Here is a 25423-nt window from a genome sequence, read left to right as displayed (position 1 = left end):
GTAAGGAAGAAACCATGGCAGAACAAGGCAAACATGTACTACTTGTTATTCCAGTGGCAGTTGTCACCGCGTATCTCATGAAACTTCCCATTTATACAAGTCATACTGTTTAATCAAGAGAACCTCAACTGAAAATATTAGTACCTAGCAAACGTTATAGCAGTCTTTAAACTGGTAATGACTTAGCATTAATTGGTTATGCCGATTCAGTGAGGTTAGGTAGGTTTTTGCAACAGGAGTGTTGTCCTGAGTATTTTGTTGGGCAAATTACAAAAAAAGTTTACTGACAGAAAACATCACAGAATGTGGAAAATACTAATTAAAAACACCCAACTATAAAGCTAAATTTTCTGACGTGTAATCTACGATCAAGTCACACTGAGGTCACTGGGAATTGTAATAGTTTGAAATCGGCTCCAGAATGGAACAAAAATCAAATAGTTAGTTACACTGTTTATATAATCTGTCATAGCTCAGAGCAGTGCTAGACAAGGTAGTAGGAAAACTTGCAATCTTTGAATTGCAAGTTTTCCTAGTATCTTGTTTACTTGCTCAACAATATCAAAGGGAAGGTATTAATGACATAAAAAGGATCATCTGGTTCAAACTAAAGATATTTACTTACCTACTCAAGCAATACAAATTAAAGTTTTTAATTTCTCAGCTGTGCTGTGGAATCACTTATTATAAAGGGGTTTAATTCTCCTAACTTAAAATCTAAAAGCAGTGTGTTTATCCGAAATTTTTGTCATCGTCATGTAGTTATAAGAAAGCAGAATTTTGTGATGCCGTGCTACTTTTTAGTGCTGAAATGCAAATGATTGTATCACGATTTTCAACTGGCTCACATGGGGATTGTAAATGAGGTAAAACAAAGAAGGACCAAGTTAACAAACAACCTCGAAAAAATAGAGAAAGACAAAAACACTTAGTTTGTAAGCATGAAGTCTACATTCCTATTTTTATCTCTGTATGCTACCTATATAATTATAGAAGGTTCTTTGCATTCGTCTCAATAAACTGAAGATGGCATAAGTCATGCCGAAACCTGTCTTTAAAAAGTGTTATCATATTTTGTTAAATTTGCAATTTTCTTAATGCTAACCAGAAGTTAATAGAGAAAGAACAATAGCTCCGACCGGCGCGGGAATATTCGATCGCCACGTTTTCATTACCATTTCCGTGATGGTTTATTTCACAACAAACACCACATAATATATTGACACCAAGAACCTTTCTGGAGAAATTTTTGCTGCTTTAAAGACAAAACTTAGAAAATCTTTTGTTTTACTACTACACTGCTGCTTCTCAGTATTTAATAGTCAAAATGCTTCAAAGTTTTAACATTTGCACTTTGTCTGGCCGTGTCACTTGGTTATCGAATGTTGTTCATTAATTTTGCCAGCTGTTCCAGAAAGTCGGTAGCCATTATCCTGAATTGAATGCTGAATCCTTGTGAAATGCATAAGGGGGAACTGATAATAGTAAACATTCTGGCTGGAATATTTTAGTTAAAATGTTTCAAACTGCCATCATTGCTTATCTGTGTCAGTAGACCGGCTTGTGTCAGTTTTTGGGTCATGAGAAGAGTTTTGGCCACATTGTACCACCTCCCACATTAATATATTTGGAAACTGCCATCTCATAAAGTTGACTTGATTACTACACACTTTGATCTCAAGGAAAGCTGGCCTGTGCACATGCCAAGTTGAATGACATGCTATAAAGAGCCAAAGCAACACTTGCAATAGTCCTTCCTGTTCACCCACCAGCCGTGCTATGGTGTAGATGTTGAGATGTTTAAGCAATATTAATGTCCATGAACTTTGCATCCTGTTGATGAAAAAAGACAATTAACTAATTAAAATTAATTATTGACTGTCGATTTAGCACAAAAATGTACTTTTTTTTTTTTTTTTTTTTTTTTTTTTTTTTTTTTTTTTTTTTCTTTTTTTTTTTTTATAACTAAATTTTAAAAATTCAAAAAAAAAAAACGTTGTGTCTGAAAAAAAAAAAAAAAAAAAAAAAAAAAAAAAAAAAAAAATATTTTTTTTTATGCTTCAAATTTTTATAAATAAAATAATTAGAACCAAAAAAAAACAAAACCGCCCCCCCCATTTTACTTGAAAAAAGAGGAAAAAAGAGAGGATATACACGAACTTTACGTACATATAATTTAACAATAGGTCTCCTAGTTGGACTAAATTGTAGATTTTAATACTTTGATGCTAATTACCAATTGTAATAAACAGATAATTGGCAGCAATAAATGAGGAAAGATTGCCAGTGAACAGAGTCTTGGGAAATAAGATGGAAAGAAGAAAGAAAAGCTACAAAAAAAGAGAGCCAAGGAATTACAGAATTTAAGGCATGATGGACGTCAGTTTCTATCCCCCTTGCCATCTCCTCATTGGGCAGCTTCTACTATCCCTTTTCCCGACAGCAAACCTGTACGGTGCAAATCACTTGGAACGATCTTGATCAAGATCAGTGATCCAAGTTCACTAGGATCATGGTGCATCAAAGGAACTGATAAATCTACTCTGGGCAAGGATTCGCCGGTTCCTTTTACGCACCTTGATCTGAGTGATCTCAGGTCAACAGTTGATCCTCGTCTGGATCATTTCCCGAGATACACTGTAAGGCTATCTAGCTGCTAGACAGTTTGGTTATGATTGGCAACAAGAAAAGGAAACCCTTATGCAAGTACATGTGCAACCACAAAGAAAAGTTATTTTACCTTGGAAAGCCTTCTTTCCACAGAGAGCCTGAAGAAGTCAAAAAGTTTGATAGCAGTGCTCCGACATGCTTCCAAACACTTGTCATACTGAAAACAGATGCAACATAAATTACCTTATTTTTCACTATAGCGCATGATCATTAAACATTATTTTACACAATAACTTAGTGAATGAGTGCCTATCTGACAATTGCCAATGGGTGGTTCTTTGTCAATATTTGAAAAGTTTGTTTATAGGAGGCGTGGTGGAGGCGTGGTTAGCCCACTGGACTCTGGTTCGAGTGGTCCGGGTTCCACCCATGTCCAATACACCCAAACTGGATCAATTCGTCAAGAGTACTTGTCGATTCGACACGAGTCGCACGGCGTCGATCCGCCTTACCGGAAGTCAAGCGTGACCACAGAATGAAAATATAAACCTTCCTCGTTCTTAAAACGTGCCATCGAACTGGATCGATTCGTCAAGAGTACTTGTCGATTTGACACGAGTCGCACAGCGTCAATCTGCCTTACCAGAAGTCAAGCGCGAGCACAAAATGAAAATATAAACCTTCCTCGTTCTTAAATGTGACATCGAAATTGGATCGATTCGTCAAGAGTGCTTGTCAATTCGACACCAGTCGCACGGCGTCGATCTGTCATTTAGTAAACAAACATCATCTTGGCTAACAGGGTGGCTTGAAAATTTAGTCGATTTGACTCCTGGGCAAAACTCTTTACTCTCAGTGCCTCTCTCCACCCAGGTGTATAAATGAGTACTGGTGAAATAATGGCGGGGGTACCCTGTGATGGACTAAAATCCCATTCAGGGGGGAGTAGAAATATTCAAAGCCACACAGAAACCGGGAAAGGCTCTGGCAGTATGGGTGCATGGCTCGAGGCTTCCCTTGTGTGTGTAATGTGCATGAGTGAGTTGGTGGGTAAGTAGTAATGGCATAGGCTAGTTACATAGTTGAAAGTTTCTCTTAATATTCAGAAGGAAAGAAAAAAGCTGATATTTCTAGGGATTTACAGAAATGAAATAAAGCTGTTTCTAGGAACTTCTAGAGCTTGCAATTTTTTACCTCTTGCAGTGTAAAACTGCCTGTTGTTGAGGATGTTATCACATTTTTGTTGATACTGTCAAATGCAAAAGTCATCACTGCTGAGGCTGACTGCAAAAAAGAAATATGTCAGTTCATTTACATGTAATGTTGCTGTTTCATCTAAGTGGCATATATGTAAACAGTGCTCAGCATTTTGGTATTTTTATTCCTTACACTATCGTTTAAGAATATTTTTCAATCTCTTTTATTGTGACAATTTGTCAAAAGATTTAGAAAAAATTTGCAAAAATGCCAGAGAAATTTTAATAAAATGTCTTCCCCCTCTATGAATCCTTAAAAATAAAATAAAAAATTCTTAGTTACGGTAATAATGATGAACTTCGTCTTCCTGGGTGCTTTCCATTAGGTCACAGTTTTTGGGAAATTTTGGTTGGGCATCAAATGAAAAAGTCCATTTCAGTTCAGTCTGACTAAAATGTTCAGGATCACCTCTGGAGGTGGTCCACTTTGACCCTGGTTGAACCATTCCATTTTGACAAACTGTTCAGTTGTCTTACTTTAGTTCAGTAGCTTTTTAAAGATGCAGGGAACTGGGAAAAGGAATGCAAAATGGAAAGGACCGTCCACTCGATTGGCCAGGATTAAGTGGAAAATGTTGTTCCATTTTACAACGGTCAGTTCCAGTTGGTCTGATGGGCTGCACTTTGACAATGGAAAGCACCCGCTATATCCTGTAGAAATTTACCTTCTCTTGCTCCAAAGTAGGATCCAGTTGGATATCACCATTTTCACTCAAGGCACATGACACAGCACAAACCAAACACTTCATTGGGAACCCAGCATCAACCATAGCCATGCAGGCAGCATTGATTGCACATGGCAGTAGCTTTAATTAGTGGTTAATGAAAACAAACATACACATGTTGGAACAAGTGTAGTAAGTAACTATGGCAGGAGTGCACAGGGCAAAGGAAAATCTGAGTGCTGGACCAGGGCTGTCATTAAGGGCCGTAACCTTTAACGGGTGTTACAACTGAGTTCACTCAGTGTTGTGGGTGAAGAAGTTAATTGGTGTTACATTACACTTGACTTGCATACAGAGCAAAATGCTACAGGTGATAACTTCACTGTTACAGTAACAGCTACTTAAAAAAATTTATGACAGCCTTGCTGGACCGGAGTTTCACCTTTGACCTGTGTCATACTGGTCAGATGCACTGACAATTGAGCTGTAGGGAGACTCATTGAGAGCTAGCTCATTTATTACACTGTACAATGTAACATACATTCCTATCCCAAATTTCACCGAACAGAGTTGACATCAGGGATCTGACATTTGGCATTACATATTGCTAGATTTAGTTTTGAAATGGAAATAAATACCACAATCTTTTGCATTGACCCATCAATCTGTGATGGCCTAGCTTCCTTTACTAGGCCAATTGACTTAGGAACAAAATGTTTTATTCATATTTATTGATTTATTTATGTATTTATTCATTCATTCATTCATTCATTTGTTTATTTATTTATTCAATCATAACTAGCATATGTATAGGATACTGATCCACAATCCTGGACAAGCTGCAAGACAATCATTAAGGATGATCTAGGATGTCTAGAAGTCAGCACAACTGGATCACAGCTGTTACGTATAAATCTCTCCATTTGTTTTTCTGCACAGCCTGTGGATTAAAGATTACAGCAACTGAGAAACAAGTTTAGCAGTTTCCAGTTACTGCGTTACTTTGTCACTCACTGACTTTAATTTGTTATGTGGTACATTGTATAAGTTTTTTGTTTCCTGAGGAAACCGAGACCAATTGATAGCTTTTGCCAGAATGATTGTCAGAAGTTTTGATAGAAAAACCCTAAAAGGTACCAGAAATTATTCTTATTTCTGCATATGGTTTTCATTTATTTTCACCACATTGAGGTACATTATTCTTTAACTAAGCAACAAACTTCAATCTGTTTTTTTGCTAGCTTTACCCTTAAAGGAACTGTCAGTTTCTTTTTAACTACAAAAGAGTGTTAATAAACTATTATTATTATTAACTGGATGATGGTCATTTGGGATACACCGGTAAGCGATGCCAAACCAGAAATTTTGACCCCTTCAGTAGTCCACCCAAGGGAAAACAAGGCATAAACAAGGGTTGCCTTTTCTGTCAAAAATGGCATGTAAAAAGTGTAAGGTGTAAAGGGTATTTTGACCTCATGGCGGAGCCTCCCCATATATACCATTTCCCCCCACCCCTCCATTCATGTCCAATATACCCGAACTGTGTCAAGTCGACAACGGTGGTGACCACCCGACACGGATCGGTGGGTAGCCAATATCATGACGTCCGTGACGATCCGTACGGATCTCCCCTTTCAACCGGAAGTCATTTTGCGGTGAGCTGAACGGAAGTGAATTCTTGTCACCGGAAGTGATTTTGTCATCAGACTTGGCCCTGATAATCTCGCGTCCCGATCCGACACGATCCCGAGTCGTCAAACTACGTCCGTGTCGGATCGTGACGTCCGGGACAATTCCTCACATCGCAAGACATAAAACCCGTAAACGGTGAAGCGATAGCAAGACATGGCCCCGTAAAATAACAAAGCGAATTTACTTCATTAATACCTCGTTCTAAAATGTGGCCTATGTAAGTTGGTAATATAAACGCATTGCAAACTAAAGAACACCATAACAAAATAACTGCAACGAATACTGTATTACTATATTATACTTCTTCTATTAAAAAGATTGTGGTCGCAAACACACCTAATCACAATACATATACTATATTATACCTCGTTCTACAAAAAAATTCGGGTGATATGAATAATTAACAGGCACTAAACAACATTCGAATGAACTAAGCGAATATACTTTTAGTATATAGGTGGCTTAAAACAATCTTTAATCACACGATTGCAAAAAAATGGGGCACTATAAAACAAACAATCGTGAAACAAGCTATACAGACGTATACATACATCTGTATGTATACGTCGTTCTAAAAGAATGTGGCCGCAAACACACAATACAACTAACGCGTACACTAACAACATCGCGTATGAACCAACGAAATAGTAATGTAACGTATACCTCTTCTAAAAATGTGGTCGCAAACATTCTAGATATATTGTATACATCGTTTCAGAAGACTGTGGCAATGTATACGTCGTTCTAAAAAATGTGGCCGCAAACACACAATAACAACTATAAACGCGAACACTTAAACCAACAAATAGTAATGTAACGTATACCTCTTCTAAATTGGTCGCAACCTCTAGATATATTTGTATACATCGTTTCAGAAACTGTGGCTATGTATACGTCGTTCTAAAATGTGCCCAAACACACAATAACAACTATACGGAACAAATAGTAATGTAACGTATCTCGTTCAGTGTCCAAACATTCGTAGAATATATGTGTTACATCGTTTCAACTGTGGCAATGTATACGTCGTTCTAAAATGTGCCGCAAACACACAATAACAACTATAAACGCGAACAAATAGTAATGTAACGTATCCTCTTCAAAATGTGGTCCAACCTTCGTAGTATTTATCATCGTTTCAGAGACTGTGGCTATGTCGTTCAAATGTGGCCCCACACAATAACAACATCGCGAACAAATAGTATGTCACGTTCTCGTTCTTGTGTCAACATTCGTATGTGTATCATCGTTTAGGACTGTGGCTATGTACGTCTTCTAATGTGGCCGCAAACACACAATAACAACACCGAAAATATGTCTCTTTATGTGGTCGCAACATTCGAATTTTCATCGTTCAGTCATCTCTCTATGTGGCCGCAAAACACAAAACCTACCTCTTGTGTCCATCCTCTCTCTTTCGTCTTCTTTGGCCCACACACTAATTACTCTTCTAATGTGTCGCACTCTAGTTTTTAGGACTGTGGCTATTCTCTTCTGTGGCCGCAACAATAAACTATAACCATATAATGTCGTATCTCTTCATGTGTCGCAACATTCGTTGTCATGTTTCAGACTGTTGGTTCCAAAACGAGGTGTCTCCTCTCTTTTAACTTACTGTCTACGGTTGTCACAAACAAAATTCGTTTGGAAAGGAAGCTCCTGCGAACGCAGATCCCAGGGGGGGGGGGACTCCGGCTTGTAAAGACGGGGATGATCGAATGGAGGCAAAAGTCAACCCAAAATCCTCATCTTCGAACCCAAATCCCTGAACCAAAAATAACCCCCCTCCCTTTCATTCCTTCCAGGGGTGCAAAAATAACAAATTTTTTTTCTCACTCACTACTTTTAACCCTCCCCTTCTTAATCCCTCTCAACCCACCCCTCCTTCTCCCCTCACCCAGTACCCCCCTACGCTCTCCCCTCGTCCCGCCTCAACCACCAAACTGATCCCCCAAACATAACAGTATCGAAGACGCAACTACTTCTCTTTTTCTTATAATCCGTCAGATTTCTCTTTTACTTTCTTATATATAGCAGTGATAAAATGAGATTGTATTTTTATTCTCTCGCTGACTCCCCCTTTTTTACTTTTTTTTCTTCATCCGCCGATTTCTCCCCCCTTTCATCACTTATTAACTTTTTCTTCTCCCGTAATCCGTTGCGGGTCGACACACTTCTCGTCCGCCGACATTCTACCCCCCCCCCCCTCTTATAATTTTCTTTCCGGTCGAAACCGCTACATCGCCGCCGCCCCCTCTTGCTTTCTTCTCTCGCGTAATCTCCGCCATCCCCTCTCTCTGGTAAACTTTTTCTTCTCTCGCGATGACATCCCGTTGACGGGTCGACACGACCCGACTCGATCGACGCGAAGTTGGCGTTTTCATCACGTTATGGTGAACTTTTCCTAGTCTCTGCGAGATGACATCCGGTTGACGGGTTGACTCGACCCGTGTCGAATCGATTTCAGTTGGCGACCCGACACATTCGGGTGTATTGGACAACCCTCCACCCCTCCCCCATGGAGGGTATAGCTGCTAACACACTTCTGGTAGGTACATGTCAAATGCCCTTGAACCACACAAGGCAAAATGCATACTTGACCCCAGGGCTTTTCCCATTAATCCCCGGAATCAAGGCAATAGTGCAGTGCCCTGATGTCTAATACGTTCTGCTACTGACGTACAGTCCCTGTATTATTACCTGGCACACCAACTTTAGGTCTGAAAACAACTTCCACGGTAGCTTTATCTATGAGTTCTTTGCTTGGTCTGACTTCTGCCGGGCCATATGCTGCCGCAATCACTTGAGTATTTCCTAAAACAGTGATATTTATCAAGTATAGCTAAAGTAAAGTAACAATTGAATGTTCGAGAATGTGTTCATTGGGTAAAAAGCTGTTCTTGAATGTCTCGTATTTCCCCCTAGATGTAGCGCAAAAATTGACTAATCCAAAATTTACCCTGCAGAAAACTTGCTGATCCATCTGTTTTGTTTAAAAGACTCTGTTCACATCGCATTGATCTTAGTTCTGATGAATACCGTGGAAGATTCAAATCCTCGGTTGTTTCGTCCGCCATTTTGAATTTCCTCGTGTGTTGACTGTGTTCGCGGGCTCGTGTCATAATTCTCTTCCTAGAGTAGGGTGAGGTAAATATTTTTCAACGCAATTTCAACAGGGTTTTTTTATTCCCCTTCTTTAACAGAAAATAAGTGAAAAATATGTTTTTTAAATACAATATGTTAGTTTTAAAACATATTTTATGAAGTACTTTTCCTGTGAAGTTTCCGCAGTTGCAAATTGAAAAAAATGCCCTCCCCTCCCTCCTCCGGGGAAAATATACCACCCATCACCTCCCCACTAAATGTTGTTATTTTCATTTTTTTTTTTTTTTCAAAAGAGGGCTAAGAATTACGAATTCAGCATACAATCTTTAATTTTCCCCGAAAATGAAGTTTTACAACTTATCTTTGAAAATTGTTCAAATTTTCTAATTTTTGTCTGGACTCATTTGAGACCATGACAATTCCCTGCCCTACCCCTAACGAGTCGACTGTCGCCAAGAAATAAAGATGGCCGCCTCAACGTGGCTTGTAAGAGCAGCGATTCCTCGCTTTCGCGGCAAATTAACCCAACTTAGGACACTTCCTAATGCGTTTAAAGCGTTAAGAGTAAGTAAGCTATGATATTTTCATTTTGGATCGAAAAAATGGCAGTACTAACTTTACAAATGTTATATTTTATCTTGTACAGTGGAGTACTTCGAGCACAGGAGCCGGCAGACAAGAGCGTGATCAAGACAAACCAAGATTTCCAGGCGCTCTGAATTCATATTATACCGAAAAATTGGAATTTGATGATCCTGACGATGGTCAAGCTATCCCTGTGTACCGTGTAATGGATCGGAACGGGAAAGTGTTTGACGAGGCACACGATCCGAAGGTAAGCTTATTTAATTAAGCTTAAGTAAGCTCTTTTCTTTGTATGTAACCTTTATACGTAAGCCATAATAGAAGCGATAATAGATCTTTGCCCTCGAATCTTCTTCGATTGCTCACCTTGGAAGGGCGGAATCATGAATCGAAAAAAAAAGGACTTGATTGTTTAGAAATAAAATTGGCTTTTGCCTTGATTTGGGGGAGTGTTGGGGGTTGGGTCAACATAATTTACATAATATCAAAAAAAATCTATTACAAAAATTGTTATGGATTTTTTGATATTATGACAAAACGTAAGGGTTCTACAAATTATTAGTAGAATCCTTACCTTTTGTCATATTTACGACCAAGTAAGTCTGGAAAGTGGAGTAGGCAATAATATTTACAGTGGAACCTCGATATAACAAAGGGGCCAAGGGACTGGCAAAATATCTTCGCTATAATGAGGTTTCGTTATATTTAGGTTTTTTCTTCTACATTTTTCTATTACTGGGATGAAGAATGCCATTTGTTATATCGACAACATTTGTTAAATAGAGGTTCATTATAATTATTGAGGTTTCACTGTATCAGTAAGCTTCACCTGTATTGATGACCCAGAGGTCTGTTGAAATGGCTTTTTGTCTGGTCATTTTTATGCGCACCAACAGAAAGATAAAATGCATGTCACAACTAAACAAAAAAAAATTGTTGATTGTAATGATTATTAAACACAACAATGGGCGCATACAGTTACACCAAGTACTACCCTACAGTTAACATCTATTTTGCTCTTTTTCTATTTTTTTTTTCTATTTACTTTTTGTAGCTGGACAAAGAAACAATACAAGATATGTACAAGAAGATGACTCTTCTGAATACAATGGACCGCATCCTGTATGAATCACAGCGACAGGTAATCAAGGAATCCTTATTAAACTCCCTTGAAGTCAAACCCCCTTGAAGTGAACCAAGTGTCCGCTTAGGAGAAGAATATGCTTGCAGAAGGTTAATTTGATATAAGGGTGGCTGTTTTACAAGATTAACTTTAGTATCAACACACCTAGTACAAATACATAATAAAAATTTGGTTTGTATCTGATTTGAAATCGGTGGTAAAAACGTATAAAACTGAATTTTCAGTAACTGTCTGTTACCTTCATCAGAGTTAAAATTGGTTCAGTTTTTGCAAAATAAGTTTTTATACACCGCCGGTCTCTAGGGATGTTCCCAATGTTAAATTAACTTGTGGGAAATGCATATGCTCATTCACACAGTTAATGTCCTGGATACCATGATACCTGGATACCATGATTTTTTTTACTTTCAGGGACGTATATCATTTTATATGACAAGCTATGGAGAAGAGGGGACACATTTTGGTAGTGCTGCAGCCCTTACACCTGAAGATGTTGTACTGGGTCAGTATCGTGAATCTGGTGTGCTTCTGTGGAGAGGATTCACTTTAGATGACTGCATGAACCAGTGTTATGCTAATCAATATGACAATGGAAAGGGCCGGCAGATGCCTGTCCATTATGGCTCAAAAGATTGCAACTTTGTGACAATATCTTCCACTCTGGCTACTCAGATGCCTCAAGGTGAGTTTTGTTTTGTTTGTTTTGCACTGGCTACCCGGGGGGGGGGGGGCACTCCCATACATGAGCTATATAGGTATGTGCCACTGTGAAGGGTATGGTTTTCAAGCAGTTTAGTCTGGGATAGGGTATAGAAATCAGAGAGTTTTGGTCTGGAAAAGGGTAGCATTTTCCGGGAAACTTTTTTTTTTTTTTTTTTTTTTTTTTTTTTTTTTTCCTTTATTGATATTTACACACTTAGCATTACATAGGTGATTGGAATAAAAAAAAGTAACAAGTGTTAATTTACAATTAAGTAACAGATGATAATAATTTCCATATAGCAAGTTTACATCAATAGTTTGGACTTTTAATAATCGAAATTAATACACGCAACAAAAAGAAATAAGCAACAAACACACGAAAAAAAAAAAGCGAATCTAGCACTATAATTCCTTACTTATTATCTGGGAGAATATATCCACTTCTTTTCGAAATATCTTTTCTTATTAATTTTCTTTTCAGTTTCATATTTAGTAAGTATTTTGTTCTGATAACCTTGAATTTTAGGATATGTTTGGTTTCTTCTGCAGTCCCATAAAAACAATTTTCCAATAATAATAAAATAATTTAGTAAATCAAGTGAAGGGCATTGTTTTGATATTATTCCAAACAAAACGTTTTGCAAAGTAAGACGAACTGCTTGATTTGATAAGAGGTACCAGTAAGATTCAAAATCATTCCAAAACTGCCTGACGCGGGAGCACTGGTAAAAAAAGTGATACAAAGTTTCTGGTTCCGCTTCACAGAAAGTACATAAATCATTTGTTCTGTAACCAATTTTGTGTAATTTCGTGTTCGTGTAAAGAATATTGTTAAGTACTTTGTACTGAAAGGCCTTTACATATGATTCGAGTACAACGGAATGAGGTAATGTGAAAAATTCTCGTAGTTGATCATCCGAAATATTGAAATCGCTTTTCCATTTATGAACAATATTTGGAGGCTGTGCTTTGTTCATAACAAGAAGCGAATAATAATCTTTTGATTTCTTTTTCTTCACGTCGAAGATGTTGTGGTCAATGAAAAATGAAGGTTGGGTATAGAGTGGCGAAGGCCTGCCCATTGTAAAAAATTAGTTTTACTTATTTTATATGAAACGCGGTCAAAGGAGTCAATATTGCTTAAATTGAATAGCAGATCCTTTATACAGATGATTCCAGATTCAACATAATTTTTGTAATAAACAGGATTGTTGTCTATTCGTATTTCTTTGTTATTCCAAATGATGTTTTGCCAGTTCCTTTCGGTAGCAAAATTTTCGCGGAATTGCGACCACCACAATAACAGTTCACGATAAAACTGGGAAGAGATTGTATAATCGTTAACATCGTAGTTACAATTAAAAAAGAAAAGACCCCCAATGGATTTTAATTGGTGTTTTAAGTACTGCTTCCATGTTCCATCATTGCCATAAAATATTCGTTTTAGCCATGCTAATCTTAAAGATTTAACCATGCTCTCTAGGTCGATCATTTTTAGGCCACCTTTCCCATATTCATTTATTGCTGACAAGCGTGTTACTTTGTCTGTTCCTTTCCACAGGAATTTAAATAGCAATTGATTCAATTGTTTAACCAATTCGTTAGGTGTGGGCAAAAGCGAGCATGTGTAAACAAATTTTGGGATTAGAAATGATTTTATAATTGTCACCTTTCCGTAAATTGATAGGCCTCTTGAGGACCAAATGTTGATAAGCTTTTTGATGCTGTCCAATCTTTCAATGAAATTCTTTTCTTTAAGCAGTTTCTGATCATAAGTGAAATACACTCCAAGGGCCTTAATCGGTTCATTCGGCCATTTGATTCCGAAGGGTTTCGTTTTGTTTTCCTTAGATGATCCAATCCACATGCCTTCGGTTTTTGTACAGTTTATCTCAAGTCCCGAAATCGCTTTAAAACTATCCAATAACTCAAACAATGTTTCTGCTGAATTTTCCGGGAAACTGATCGGTGGTATGACGAAATAAGTCCAGAATAGGAATAGAAACTCAGAAGAGAAAGAGGATTTCCTAAACGTTAATAAAAACATTGCGGCATCGTTGTTGACAGATGGTTTTCCATTAAAACACTGATAGTGATACAGTTCTAAAAAATGCAAGTCTGGGATAGGGTAGGGATTTTCGGTGTCTAGTCTAGTATAGGGTTGCAAAAATCAGCTGAAAATGGTCTAGTATACGGTAAGGCCTCCAAATTCCCAGCGGCACACCCCCACCCAAAAATATACAGGGTGCCCCCCCCCCCCCCGGGACTGGCTAACAGCAATCTTCAAATTAATATGAAATTCTAGCAAATCGGTTCTTTTGGGTCATTGATAAACTTTTAAGTGGTGCAACATGCATGTACTAACTGGAACTTGTAGACTACAGCTGATGGTTCAATAAATAGCGAGTCTGACAACGCGATTAAGAATTGGTTTTCACCTGATTGACATTGAAAACCTTTACTTTGTTAGGCAAAATTAATTGGCCTGATTGGTATATGTAATGTGCTGGCTTGGTTCAAGGTGTTATGTTCTTGGGCAACCGTATCTGTATCCAGCAAATTTGCAAACTGCAAGCTTGCCATTAAGTTACACTCTTTTTTTTTATAAGAATACAGTTTTTCCGACACAGGCTGAATATTCTTATTTTTCTGCCGATTTTAGGCTGAAAATATTCTTATGAACATTCTTAGAAAACAACATTTGACATTTCCGTTTTAGCAAGTATTGGGTAATCAATTACAAGTGTTTGGTTTCCAGATCTGTATCGTGTTACATTGTGCACATGTACCATTGCTTTTCGTTGCAGCCTGGCCGTTTTGGCTTTAAATAAAGCATTCTTCGCAGAGATAAAATGACGGTCCGGAAATGAAATTTCCTGATTTTGTTTCAACTAAAAACTATATTCTTTTCAAAATCTCAGCCACCGGTTTATTCTTAAAATATTCTTTAAATTCGCAAATTTGAGCCTCAATATTCTTGTTAACTAGATTCTTATAAAATAAAAAGAGTGTAACTGAAGTCAAACATAATTTACTTCCACCAGAGATCTTGCTTTGTAGCTGAGTTACTGTCGAATACTAGCCAGGCTCTGGCCACCAAGTAGGCATGTGAATATTGTCAGGTCATTATACTAGTAATTATGTGATTGACAAAATCTTTGCTAATCTTATTTCAGCTTCTGGGTATGGCTATGCTATAAAACGAGCAGGCACTGGAAATTGTGTCATCTGCTATTTTGGTGAAGGAGCTGCAAGTGAAGGAGATGCCCATCCTGCTTTTAACTTTGCTGCCACTTTGGAAATTCCTATCATTTTCTTCTGGTAAAAAAATAAATAAAAATATACAGATTTTATCCATAGCCTTCTAAACAGCCCTCTCTCTTAACATGCTAGATTCTTTCTTAACACTGTAAAACATAAATAATAACAAATATTTAACGAGGAGGCCTCCAATCACTAAAAGTGGTTTTCAGGAGGGTCCTCTAAAAATAAAAGTCTAACAAATTTGTATGTGTTCAAGATTAAAATTGAAATCAGCAATCTAAAATATGTAAAAAGTGATAAAACTGTTTAAAACCTGCTTCTCTAAGTTTTGCTTAATAAGAATTAAGTTTGGAATCGGTCTCTTTTCTAGCAGAGAGGCCCAATCATTTATTGCTCTAAAATATGTTGAAATAATTGAAATAATTGAATTAAATGAAGTAGCATTCTCAAGTCAAATATTCAGAAAAAAGATTTTCTGAGCCCCCAACGGGAATCGAACCCATGACCTTCCAGATACCGGTTGGATGCTCTAACCACTGAGCTATGGGGGACTTGTGGTGAGTAAGGTCTAGGTTCTTATGTCACCATTACACTTATCAAAATATGTTGTGTATTTGCCTTCAGCCGTAACAATGGTTATGCCATATCCACTCCTACCAGTGATCAGTACAGAGGGGATGGAATAGGTAAATGTTTTTTCTCTTGCATCTGGCTTATATTCTTGTATCAAATTGTGGGAAATTATCCCAGAAAGGAAAGAGATTCCTTCACGTTATTGAGCTTCCATAAAGACTTTGAATATAAGATGCCTCCTTAGCCCGATTTTCACTCAAATCATCGGCTGTGGAAAAAAACCGCCTTCAGGAGATTTGACTAAGCACTACAGAGGGCTACGCACTGGCTTCATAAAGGACCAGGCACCAGGCAAATTGACCAGCTGTGAACACTTCTTTGCCAGGCTGTGTTGAACATCTGAACCAACTTGAGATTTGTACCAAAGAGGGTAGTGCCTTGCTTATTTTTTGCCTGGGTGCAAAAAATCCCTGTTGCCCACCTGCTCCAAACCTTAATGAATCCTCTGGCTTTGTAGTGTCCAGGTTGTTTGTATGTAGCCCTGTACATAGCCCTCTTAAATGCGCTCAAAACAAAACATGGCTCAAAGCTTGGATTTCAGGAAAATCTTTAAACTCTTTGGATATTTTCCTGTGTGATATTACTGTACTAGATATTTGTATTCTGCATGTTTTTGTGGAGTTGCCAAATATGATTTAACTTTGCCTGTTATTTGTTTAGCGGGACGTGGCAGGGGTTATGGGATGAAAGCAATTCGCGTGGATGGTAACGACGTCTTTGCTGTTTATAATGTGACTAAAGCAGCGCGCGAGATTGCAGTTAAACAGTCAAGACCAGTTATGGTTGAAGCTATGACGTACAGGTTAGATAAGTGTACATGTAGTTTCTAAGCTTGAACCCTTCTTTCCAGATAATACAGACCTTAAGATACCCCATTTTCAACGTAGGTCAGCTTCGAGCCAAAGTGGCGCATACTGCCGGAGCTTATCCCGGTTTCCGTAGCATTAAGCAGCTAGGAGTATTTCTACTCCCCCCTGGATGGGATGCTAGTCCATCGCAGGGAACCCCCCAGCATTATTTCGCCGGTACCCATTTATACACCTGGGTGGAGAGAGGCACTATGAGTAAAGTGTCTTGCCCAAGAACACAACACAGTGACCCCGGCCAGGGCTCGAACCCGGAACGCTCGCTCCGGAGTCCGGCGCGCTAACCATTAGGCCACCGCGCCTCCCACATTTCAATGTAGGGGTAGAGATAAATTGCCTGTAGTCGTACTTGTACCCATATTAAAATACAAGTAAACCACCATTTGCCCCATAGAAAGAGGTAGGTTACTAGGTTGCAGAAATAGTCATCATTTGTGAAAATAATAGTATCATATCCTATCCTTGTCCATATCCAAGAGTCAGGGTATCCTTAGACGATAATAAACACTAACCAAAGCAAAAGTTATACTCATCTTAAGCTTTGTGATGAGTTTGTGAGCTTCGGCATAATTTACTAATGATAATAAATCATCCTTTCACAGAATTGGTCATCACAGCACCAGTGATGATTCTTCAGTATATCGCTCTCTTAAAGAAGTTAATTACTGGGACAAAGAGGACCATCCTATTGGGAGGCTCAGGTATGTACATGGAGTAAGGACCACATATAGTAGCCAAAGTTATTGTCCAATGGTTAAAAGTACTTTTATAATTAAATACTAACATTTTTGCTAACAAGCCCATTGGAAAGTGACAGCTTTGATATCACTAGCCAAAACTGATTTTCTACTAGCCAGAATTTTCAAGCAAACATACGACTCAGTGTTTTAGTGTTGAGCCGGCCCTGGTTAGCCTATCAAATACAGATCAAGAGGCCTTGGGTAGCAGGGTTATACTCAGACCAGGATCATTGTGTAATATTTTAGGCAAACACTACTTTCACATTGTGTTTTTCTCTACCCTGGAAGTATAAATGGGCACTGTTGAGAAATTGTTGCTAGAGCAACCAGACAAACTCTCGAGATTAAGCCTACGATAGGCTGTATCACATAAAGGGGGAATAGGAATACTTGTTAGAACTTTGTAGTTGCTTCTTGATTAAGAAACACAAATTAGCCTGACACTTAGAAGGTAAAGTATTTATATGTAATTTAAACTAGTTGTAATAATTATAATTATAATTTTCTTGTTTATTATCCAGACACTACATGGAAAACAAACAATGGTGGAACAGTGAAATGGAGGAGGAGTGGAAGCGTGACGCTCGTCAGCAAGTTATGGCAGCATTCTCTAGAGCAGAAAAAGCACTGAAACCACCTGTCAAGGAAATGTTCAATGATGTTTATGACACTTTACCTTCCCGTTTGCAAAAACAATACCAGGAGTGTATGGATCATGTTGCAAAATACCCACATGAATACCCCACTGAACTGTATGCACAAGATGAGTAATCTTGAAGTTCATGGTACAATTCAAAATAATAATGGAAATGCTGTTTGATGGGGAACAGTGAACAAAATGTGGAAACAGTTTTTGAAGATTAAGGATGGCCTCAACTACGAGCTGTCCACAAAAATGATCCTATACTTGAGGGAGGCAAAAATAAGCCTTGGTTTAGAACAGAACTATTTCTACACAATCTTTTGGTCTTTTATTACCATAAGAATTATGTACATGCCCAATATCATGTAGAGGTTAAATTGTTGTAATTATAGTACTGTAGTTTCAGTATGAAAATGATTATTTAACTTAAGCAAGGGTGTTGTAAGTTAACAAAATAATACCTTTAGTGTTTAAAGTATTTCTAAAAAGTGAGACAACATATTTTTAAACAGTTTTATTTAAACTTTAGTGTGGGGTATTTAGTGGACAAATTATTTGACATCTCAGGTTAACTCAAATATCTTTGTTGTTTATAGGTGCTAATAAATTTTTTCCAAGTTCTTGATGTTGCAAAAATGTTCCATTCATTTGACGTAACTGCAACCTCTATTTTGTGGAGGCTGCTAATTTTTTCTGCTTAACAGTTTACAGTCATTTTCTTTCATTGGTAGGCAGGAATGAGTAAAACAGCATAGAAGCAGTCAAAAATAGTGTTCATTATTTTAGTCTGAATGTCATTTATTTTTCAGTCAAAATTATATGTAGGACTATGAAAAATTATTATGCCTCAATGGTGTATTTCATTCTGGAATAATAATAAATAGAACTGTGAGCAAAGTGTTTGAGAGAATCTTTTTTTGAAAACAACTTCGCATAATTATATAAATAAACTTTACAAACTAAATTCTGTTACCCTCCACCTCAGATAAAAAGCCTTGGCTCCCCATACAAAATTTCTCTGCTAAGTTACTAATGTCTCACAGAATGTTGTACTTTAAGTGGAAATAGACAACTTAATAAATAATTTTGCGAGTAGATTTGCAGATCCGAATGTTTGATCAGAGTGGATTTCTTACAGTATATCTCTCATCAAAGTCTTACAGCCGTCCATTGTTAGCTCATTTCCAAACAATTTTCTTTATGCTGTTAAAAAGCTCTCCCAGTTGCAAGACCATACAAAACTCTTTGCCGAGTAGTATAAGCTAAGGGCTACCAAAAATCTTTCTCATAAGATCCCCAAGGCTCATGATGTAACCAAATTTGAGCAATCCATTTTTCTCCACTTATTAGTGGACATGAGCCATGGATTGATCTTGGGTTTAACTCTCCATAGTCTTGCTCATTCATTACGTGATTAAAAAATACCAAACATGATCTTGCTTCTGGAGAAACCTTGAGAATGTTTTCATCACAACAGATCTCCTTTAGTAAAGGCTTTTCATTTGGCAATGATGTGTCACCAACATTGGAGTCATTTGTTGCTCTAGGAAAAATGGTTTCTCCACCTTGCACAACAGAATTTAAGTAAACTAAAAAGGTGGCAGCACGTTTCATTCTCTTGCCTTGTATCACAAAACCAGAATCGTAATGTAGTTCGTAGTTCTGGTTGGCTGTGTATTTGGTCAGAGAGACTGGTTCTGCTAGTTTCCATGGTAACCCAGACAGGTTTCCAGCAAGCATAGCCATCTCTCTTAGAATCCACAAATTTGCATCACTTTTGTTACGTAAATAAAGGGATGAAGAGAAGCCACTGTTTGTATTCTCAGTGAGTCGTTCTTTTGCTAAATTCATTAAGCTGGTTTGTTGTTGTGTAGTAATACAGTTTCTATAAAGCCTTATCGGTGGGGATGTTGAAAGAATAACCACTTGAGACATGTCATTTGATCTTTGACCTGCCAAAAAAGCAAAGAACAATATAACATTAACAAAATGTGTATTGACGTGATCAAAACATTAAATACAACATCCATTAGAACTTGCAAGCCTTCATGCAACTTAGCCACAATGGTAAGAAAAAAAAATCGTGCAAATTAAAGGGGAAGGCAAAGAAAAAAAATTTGTGCAGAAAGAAGGTCCTATTAAGCACTGAAAATACCTGTCATCATTTAACACTTGATGAGATCAATTATTCGACGAAATATATGGTGGAGAACGCTGAAAATAGCATTTCCGAGCCTAGAAATTTCAAAATTTTATGGGGGACCATGCCCCAAGACCCCCCTAGATGGATTGTGATCATAACGTTCGTTAAGCTCGTCTCTCTCCAGCCTGGGTAGATTGCTTACCATTTAACTCTTTTTTCAAACAGATTGCAAAACATGAATGCAGTGGTTTTAGTTTCTGTTGTCAATTCCGCGCGCGCTTAATTATTGCGACATGAATTACGTGCACAGTAAGGATGCGCATAAACAACGTAGTTGTCCATGTTCTTCGATGTGCTTGTGTTCGCGTCTTTGGAGGTCAGTCGTGTAAAGTGGACGAATAAAAGGCACACAAAATTGTCTTGAACGCACTCCGCTAATCCATGATTATTACTAGTTATAATTTTTGTTGCGAAGCCTTAGCGTAGCAGCACACTATTTGTGACTGTCCGCGTCGGCCTGGGCGCTTTATATATGCGACACACTCGATTTTCGACTTTTTCACTTGCGATTATTTTGAGTACATGCAATACGTATGATCAGCGACATGTAAAATGTGGAAGCTGCGTTTGTTGTTTGCGATGCCCTTTTCACTAAAGAGCAAGAAGTTAAATTTTAAAGCACTGCCCCTTGCGCTTCTGTTCAGTACTTTGAGCTACTTTGTAAATGCTTCCCAAGAAACCTATATCTTGACCCGGGGGGGGGGGGGGTACTCCATATAATGGCCTATACGGGGAGGCTCCGCCCGAAAGGGGTACCTTTTTTAGGCTTCAGGTATATAAAAGGGTAGGGATTTCACAAGTTTAAGTATATGAAAGGGTATGTAAATCCGTCATTTAGGTTTTTAAAAGGGCCTTGAATTAAAATATTTCGAACAGACGCAATTTATGGCTGTATTATTTTAATTTATAAAGCGCAACATGAAAATGACAAGAAAACGTCCTGTTCTAAGTCTATGCCATATCTTTTAGGTATATGAAAGGGGTACCTTTTTTCAGTAAAAGGTATTGGTGTACTCGTACACAAACTGGCAGGCTATCTATACCTAATTCGCGCTACTTAGACTGGCTGGTATAGGCATGACATAAATAGTCAAAGCTCTCTCGATGTTGTTTATTAATAACCAAACATGTCTCTTGAAATTTCAAACATATATAGTGTACCGATTATACAGATATTTATTTTGATATTTCTTGTGAGGGAGGAGGGGAGGCATTGCTTGGGGGGATTATGAAAATTTGTATGGACCTTGGGGGGGATATAATAAAACGAGCCGCTGAGAAAGAAAATCTTCTGCTCCCCCCTTTAGCATACATAATGAATGCAGCCTTAATGTCACTAATTATTATATAGTAAGTGAATTACCAGCATTTCACTCGCTGAGAAAAAACCTAACTTTCACATCGAAAATGTGAAAATCCGAAACATTCCTATGACCTTTCGTTTCGTTCCGTTCCTACTATTATAGTTATTATTCTTATAACTCACTTCGCAGCACTTAACTTGCTATCAGCAACTCCTAGTTCACTAACATCTATATTAAGCACAGCATAAAAAGTACAAATGAAATCGATTTTTATCAGTAAAAATGCAGCATGGCGCAAATTCTCGTAGACAAACAACTTCTCTGTCTTTTTTTTTCTTTTTCCCTTCTCCCGATATAGTAGCCTGAATTGCAGCCGTCTCCTCTTATCGGGTGAAATTCGCGCTACCAAAGTAAGTAAGATAAATGAATAAGCCTTACAGTACTTACCATGAAAAACTACTTCACGGTATAAATGGCCATGGCGATTGCAAGAGCTTGAACATGATTTGAAAGTTTCTTGTTTAGAAAATACGGAAAAGTGACGCAAAAAACAAGCAACCATTATAAACAATACACTTCTGGAAGCCATTGTGGAATATTTTACTAGAGCCCAGGGTCTCGCAACAAGATTTGATAAATATTGGATTGTGGTGACGTGAAAACTCCGTGGGAAGGACCGTGGAAGCGCCTTCACGCTGTCACGCGCCAAGAATGACGCTTGAGTTGATTGCTATCTTAAACTAAATAGCCAACAAAATCACTTCCGTTTTGCCACACTCGAGAGAACGTCTGGATTTCACCAAAGCTATAACTCTTTCGTTCATTTCTAGAGTAAGCATTCGAACAGACAATCTCTTCTGGCTTCTGGCTCCAAATGTCCTGCCTACGCTACCCCCTCCCCCACCCCCTTTCCAGCTTTAACGTTAATAAGTCATTATATGCATACAACTGATATTTCCTTCGCTCTGCAGTCGAGCCTATTAAAAGGTGCTAACAGACAAAGAGATAGGCTGTAGGGACAAAAACACATTTATGTACACACACACAAAAAACGACACGTCCGGACGTCCCTCTGTGTCATGATAGGACGTGACGCTGCAAGATTGAGCAGGATAATTGTTTTATTATTCAACAAATTGTCAACGAAACACATTTTGGACAAAGAAAAACTGTAATTATGCAGCGCTTTGCAAGATTTCGGTCGAATCTTCGCCACCTACGAATATCGCAGGATATCTGTTATGTGCGGATGACAGATATCGTTTACATTTTGACCATATATGGGCAGCGCGCGCATCTGTTGAATAATAATATAGAATATCACGACTTATTATTCAACAGATGCGCGCGCTGCCCATATATGGTCAAAAAGTTAACGATATCTGTCATCCGCACATAACAGATATCCTGCGATATTCGTAGGTGGCGAAGATTCGACCGAAATCTTGCAAAGCGCTGCATAATTACAGTTTTTCTTTGTCCAAAATGTGTTTCGTTGACAATTTGTTGAATAATAAAACAATTATCCTGCTCAATCTTGCAGCGTCACGTCCTATCATGACACAGAGGGACGTCCGGACGTGTCGTTTTTTTTGTGTGTGTACATAAATGTGTTTTTGTCCCTACAGCCTATCTCTTTGTCTGTTAGCACCTTTTAATAGGCTCGACTGCAGAGCGAAGGAAATATCAGTTGTATGCATATAATGACTTATTGCCAACGAGACAGCCGAGCCAAGAGGCGAGGCTGTCGAGGCGGCAGAATCATAGAGCCATGTGCGTATGAGTGTATAGGCAGAGAAAATCTTAAGTTCTGCGTAAGGGACTTTTTTTTGACCATATTTGGGTGTAAGTAAACCCCATATTTGGGTTGTATTGTTCTTCCCAACTGGTTCCCAGTCTCTCACTCCTTGCTAGAGAGCAAATGTCCAAAATGGCGTCCACGCGGCTCGCTGTTAAAATTTTCAATGTGGTAATTTATCCCTTTACCGATCAATACACCTTTAGGAAATTATAAATCGAAAGAGAATACCCTACAGAATATTCGACCACCGAAAAAATGAACATCAAGGTCTTCAAAGCGATGAAATAATCTTTCTACTTTGGAGTCCTTTGATTTACGATCGAAGAGAGACATGAAAATCAAAAGCGGACTGTTGACTTCAAATAGAGTTTTCTTGACTTATGAGAATGCTGAAGTCGGTTAAATGCTACCCGTTTTAGTGTTGATTGTGTTTATAGTAATTGTTTGACCGATGATTTATTCCAAATCAAATACCGTTTATATTTTATTTGGCACGCATTTTCGCTCCGCGTAGGAATAACATCAATACAAAGCGACGCTCACTAAAGCCTGGTTTTCACTAGCGACGCAAGCACAAGCGCAAGCACAAGCACAAGCATAACAGCTCTTATTTCATCGTGAAAACGGCATCGACGCAAGCATAAGCACAAGCACAAGCACAAGCACACGGATCAAAATTTTTCCTTTTCTTGTGCTTGCGCTTGTGCTTGCGTTCGTGTGAAAACAAACATCGCATAAGCACAAGAAAATTGTTTACGTCTAGCCGTGTATAGCCAATTAAAGTACTCGTTCCAGCATTTGAACAAAGTCGCAGAGGCCGCGGTTGATTTTGACAAACGTTTTTCGAGAATGTTCGGAGAAGTGTAGACAAAAAAAACAAAAAGGCCCAAGCGCGGACTCGAGTAGCGGAAAAAACGGAGACGAATGCTTTCTTTAAAAATATTTATAATCCCAAATGTTTCGTTTTTCTCCTTTATTAGTCGCTTTCACTTTCTTCGTCACACGAGTAGAGGAGGGAGAGTTTCTGCCACAATATTTGCAGGGAGAACGGAGCCTTCTACATTGTAACTTGTAAACATCATATTCTTATGCTAATGTGCTTGTGCTTATGTCGACGTTCGTTTTCACTTGACTCGAACTACTTATGCTTGCGTTTGTGCTTGCCAGTGCGTCGCTAGTGAAAACCAGGCTTAATATTACTGCATGTCATACAAACAAGAAAGTCAAGCGTTTTTTGCTTCTAACGGCAAATGTAATGTTAACTTGAATAAAAGTTTTGTCTCCAAATAATCCTTGACCGTTCAAGTTTTGTTTTCTGTTCAAATTTTTCAAGTTTTGCGTAACTGAACATGACACTTCCCATGCGAGACTGAAATCTGACCCGTGCATTACTGTCTCTGATTACTGAAAATTATTTTTAAAAACGCATCTTAGCAGTTTTGATTTTGGGACTTGATTTATAAGAAGTGCTTGAAATGCAACTATCACTTTTGTGGACGGAAACATTTTAACCATCGCTTGTTGTATTTAAAAATCAGTGATTAAACCTCATTTATTGCCTACCTTTTGTGAAATTTTAACGTTGAAAAGAAAGATTTGTCAAGAGTTATCAATCTGTCAAACACGTAGCCTGCGTAGCAGACATCTGTGTACGTTTTTTAGTGTGTTTATTGTTTAAAAGAGTGCGCGATCGCGAGAATACGCGCGATGGAAACTACGGCTCCTACTACACAGGCTATCAAGCCTGTGTCATTTATGAACACCAGAGAAATAGCACTTTATTCGCATTTTTACACATGAGTATTTCGCTCGTTGGCACTTACCGATAGGTACAACTAGTTATTATTCAACAGATGCGCGCGCTGCCCATATATGGTCAAAATGTAAACGATATCTGTCATCCGTACATAACAGATATCCTGCGTTATTATTCAACTAGTGCGCGGGCTGCCCATATATGGTCAAAATGTTACTGATATCTGTCATCCGTACATAACAGATATCCTGCGATATACGTAGGTTGCGAAGATTAGTCCGAAATCTTGTAAAGCGCTGCTTAATTACAGTTTTTCTATGTGCAAAATGTGTTTCGTTGACAATTTGTTGAATAATAAAACAATTATCCTGCTCAATCTTGCGGAATATCGTCTGATTTTAGCCAACTCGGCCTACGGCCTCGTCGGCTAAGTATCAGGCGATATTCCGCGCGA

General features: G+C 38.2%; 3 protein-coding genes across 4 annotated transcripts; 1 reads left to right on the top strand and 2 right to left on the bottom strand.

Annotated features, from left to right (window-relative positions):
- Nucleotides 1-601: 601 nt before the first annotated feature.
- Nucleotides 602-9312, bottom strand: LOC144636217 (exosome complex component RRP46-like). Its single transcript, XM_078495369.1, has 8 exons — nucleotides 9183-9312; nucleotides 8924-9037; nucleotides 5350-5471; nucleotides 4532-4672; nucleotides 3805-3894; nucleotides 2741-2827; nucleotides 1140-1833; nucleotides 602-979 (listed from the first exon to the last, which is right to left on the bottom strand). The coding sequence occupies exons 1-7, from the start codon at nucleotides 9298-9300 to the stop codon at nucleotides 1801-1803; spliced, it is 705 nt and encodes a 234-aa protein (XP_078351495.1). The 5' UTR covers nucleotides 9301-9312; the 3' UTR covers nucleotides 602-979; nucleotides 1140-1800.
- A 474-nt stretch (nucleotides 9313-9786) lies between these two features.
- On the top strand, nucleotides 9787-18803 carry LOC144634305 (2-oxoisovalerate dehydrogenase subunit alpha, mitochondrial-like). 2 transcript variants are annotated; one of them, XR_013567182.1, is made up of 10 exons: nucleotides 9787-9892; nucleotides 9975-10163; nucleotides 10968-11054; nucleotides 11469-11739; nucleotides 14936-15080; nucleotides 15648-15709; nucleotides 16317-16458; nucleotides 17125-17223; nucleotides 17784-18147; nucleotides 18179-18803. XR_013567182.1 is itself a non-coding variant. In XM_078493221.1 (9 exons), the coding sequence occupies exons 1-9, from the start codon at nucleotides 9794-9796 to the stop codon at nucleotides 18031-18033; spliced, it is 1344 nt and encodes a 447-aa protein (XP_078349347.1). In that variant the 5' UTR covers nucleotides 9787-9793; the 3' UTR covers nucleotides 18034-18803. The 2 variants fall into 2 exon arrangements, 1 of the variants encoding a protein (XP_078349347.1); XM_078493221.1 differs by having other exon boundaries at nucleotides 17784-18803.
- Nucleotides 18804-19165: 362 nt separating this feature from the next.
- Nucleotides 19166-22017, bottom strand: LOC144634306 (uncharacterized). Its single transcript, XM_078493222.1, has 2 exons — nucleotides 21860-22017; nucleotides 19166-19857 (listed from the first exon to the last, which is right to left on the bottom strand). Exons 1-2 carry the CDS (start codon nucleotides 21999-22001, stop codon nucleotides 19175-19177), a joined length of 825 nt encoding a protein of 274 aa, XP_078349348.1. The 5' UTR covers nucleotides 22002-22017; the 3' UTR covers nucleotides 19166-19174.
- Nucleotides 22018-25423: the final 3406 nt, after the last annotated feature.

This window comes from Oculina patagonica, chromosome 13, assembly GCF_052425735.1.
Source record: "Oculina patagonica isolate OP01 chromosome 13, crgOcupat, whole genome shotgun sequence".
NCBI lineage: Eukaryota > Metazoa > Cnidaria > Anthozoa > Scleractinia > Oculinidae > Oculina > Oculina patagonica.
The sequence above is the reverse complement of the archived record's forward strand: the minus strand, read 5'-3'. Positions and strand labels throughout refer to the sequence as shown.

Coding starts and splice junctions, on each gene's coding strand:
- LOC144636217 (XM_078495369.1), bottom strand. CDS start 9,300: ATGGCGGACGAAACAACCGAGGATTTGAATCTTCCACGGTATTCATCA. Junction 5,472..8,923: donor ACCTAAAGTTGGTGTGCCAG/GTAATAATACAG, acceptor TTTAATCCACAG/GCTGTGCAGAAAAACAAATG. Junction 4,673..5,349: donor TTGTCCAGGATTGTGGATCA/GTATCCTATACA, acceptor CACTAATTAAAG/CTACTGCCATGTGCAATCAA.
- LOC144634305 (XM_078493221.1), top strand. CDS start 9,794: ATGGCCGCCTCAACGTGGCTTGTAAGAGCAGCGATTCCTCGCTTTCGC. Junction 15,710..16,316: donor GTACAGAGGGGATGGAATAG/GTAAATGTTTTT, acceptor TTATTTGTTTAG/CGGGACGTGGCAGGGGTTAT. Junction 17,224..17,783: donor CATCCTATTGGGAGGCTCAG/GTATGTACATGG, acceptor TTTATTATCCAG/ACACTACATGGAAAACAAAC.
- LOC144634306 (XM_078493222.1), bottom strand. CDS start 22,001: ATGGCTTCCAGAAGTGTATTGTTTATAATGGTTGCTTGTTTTTTGCGT. Junction 19,858..21,859: donor CCGTGAAGTAGTTTTTCATG/GTAAGTACTGTA, acceptor CTTTTTTGGCAG/GTCAAAGATCAAATGACATG.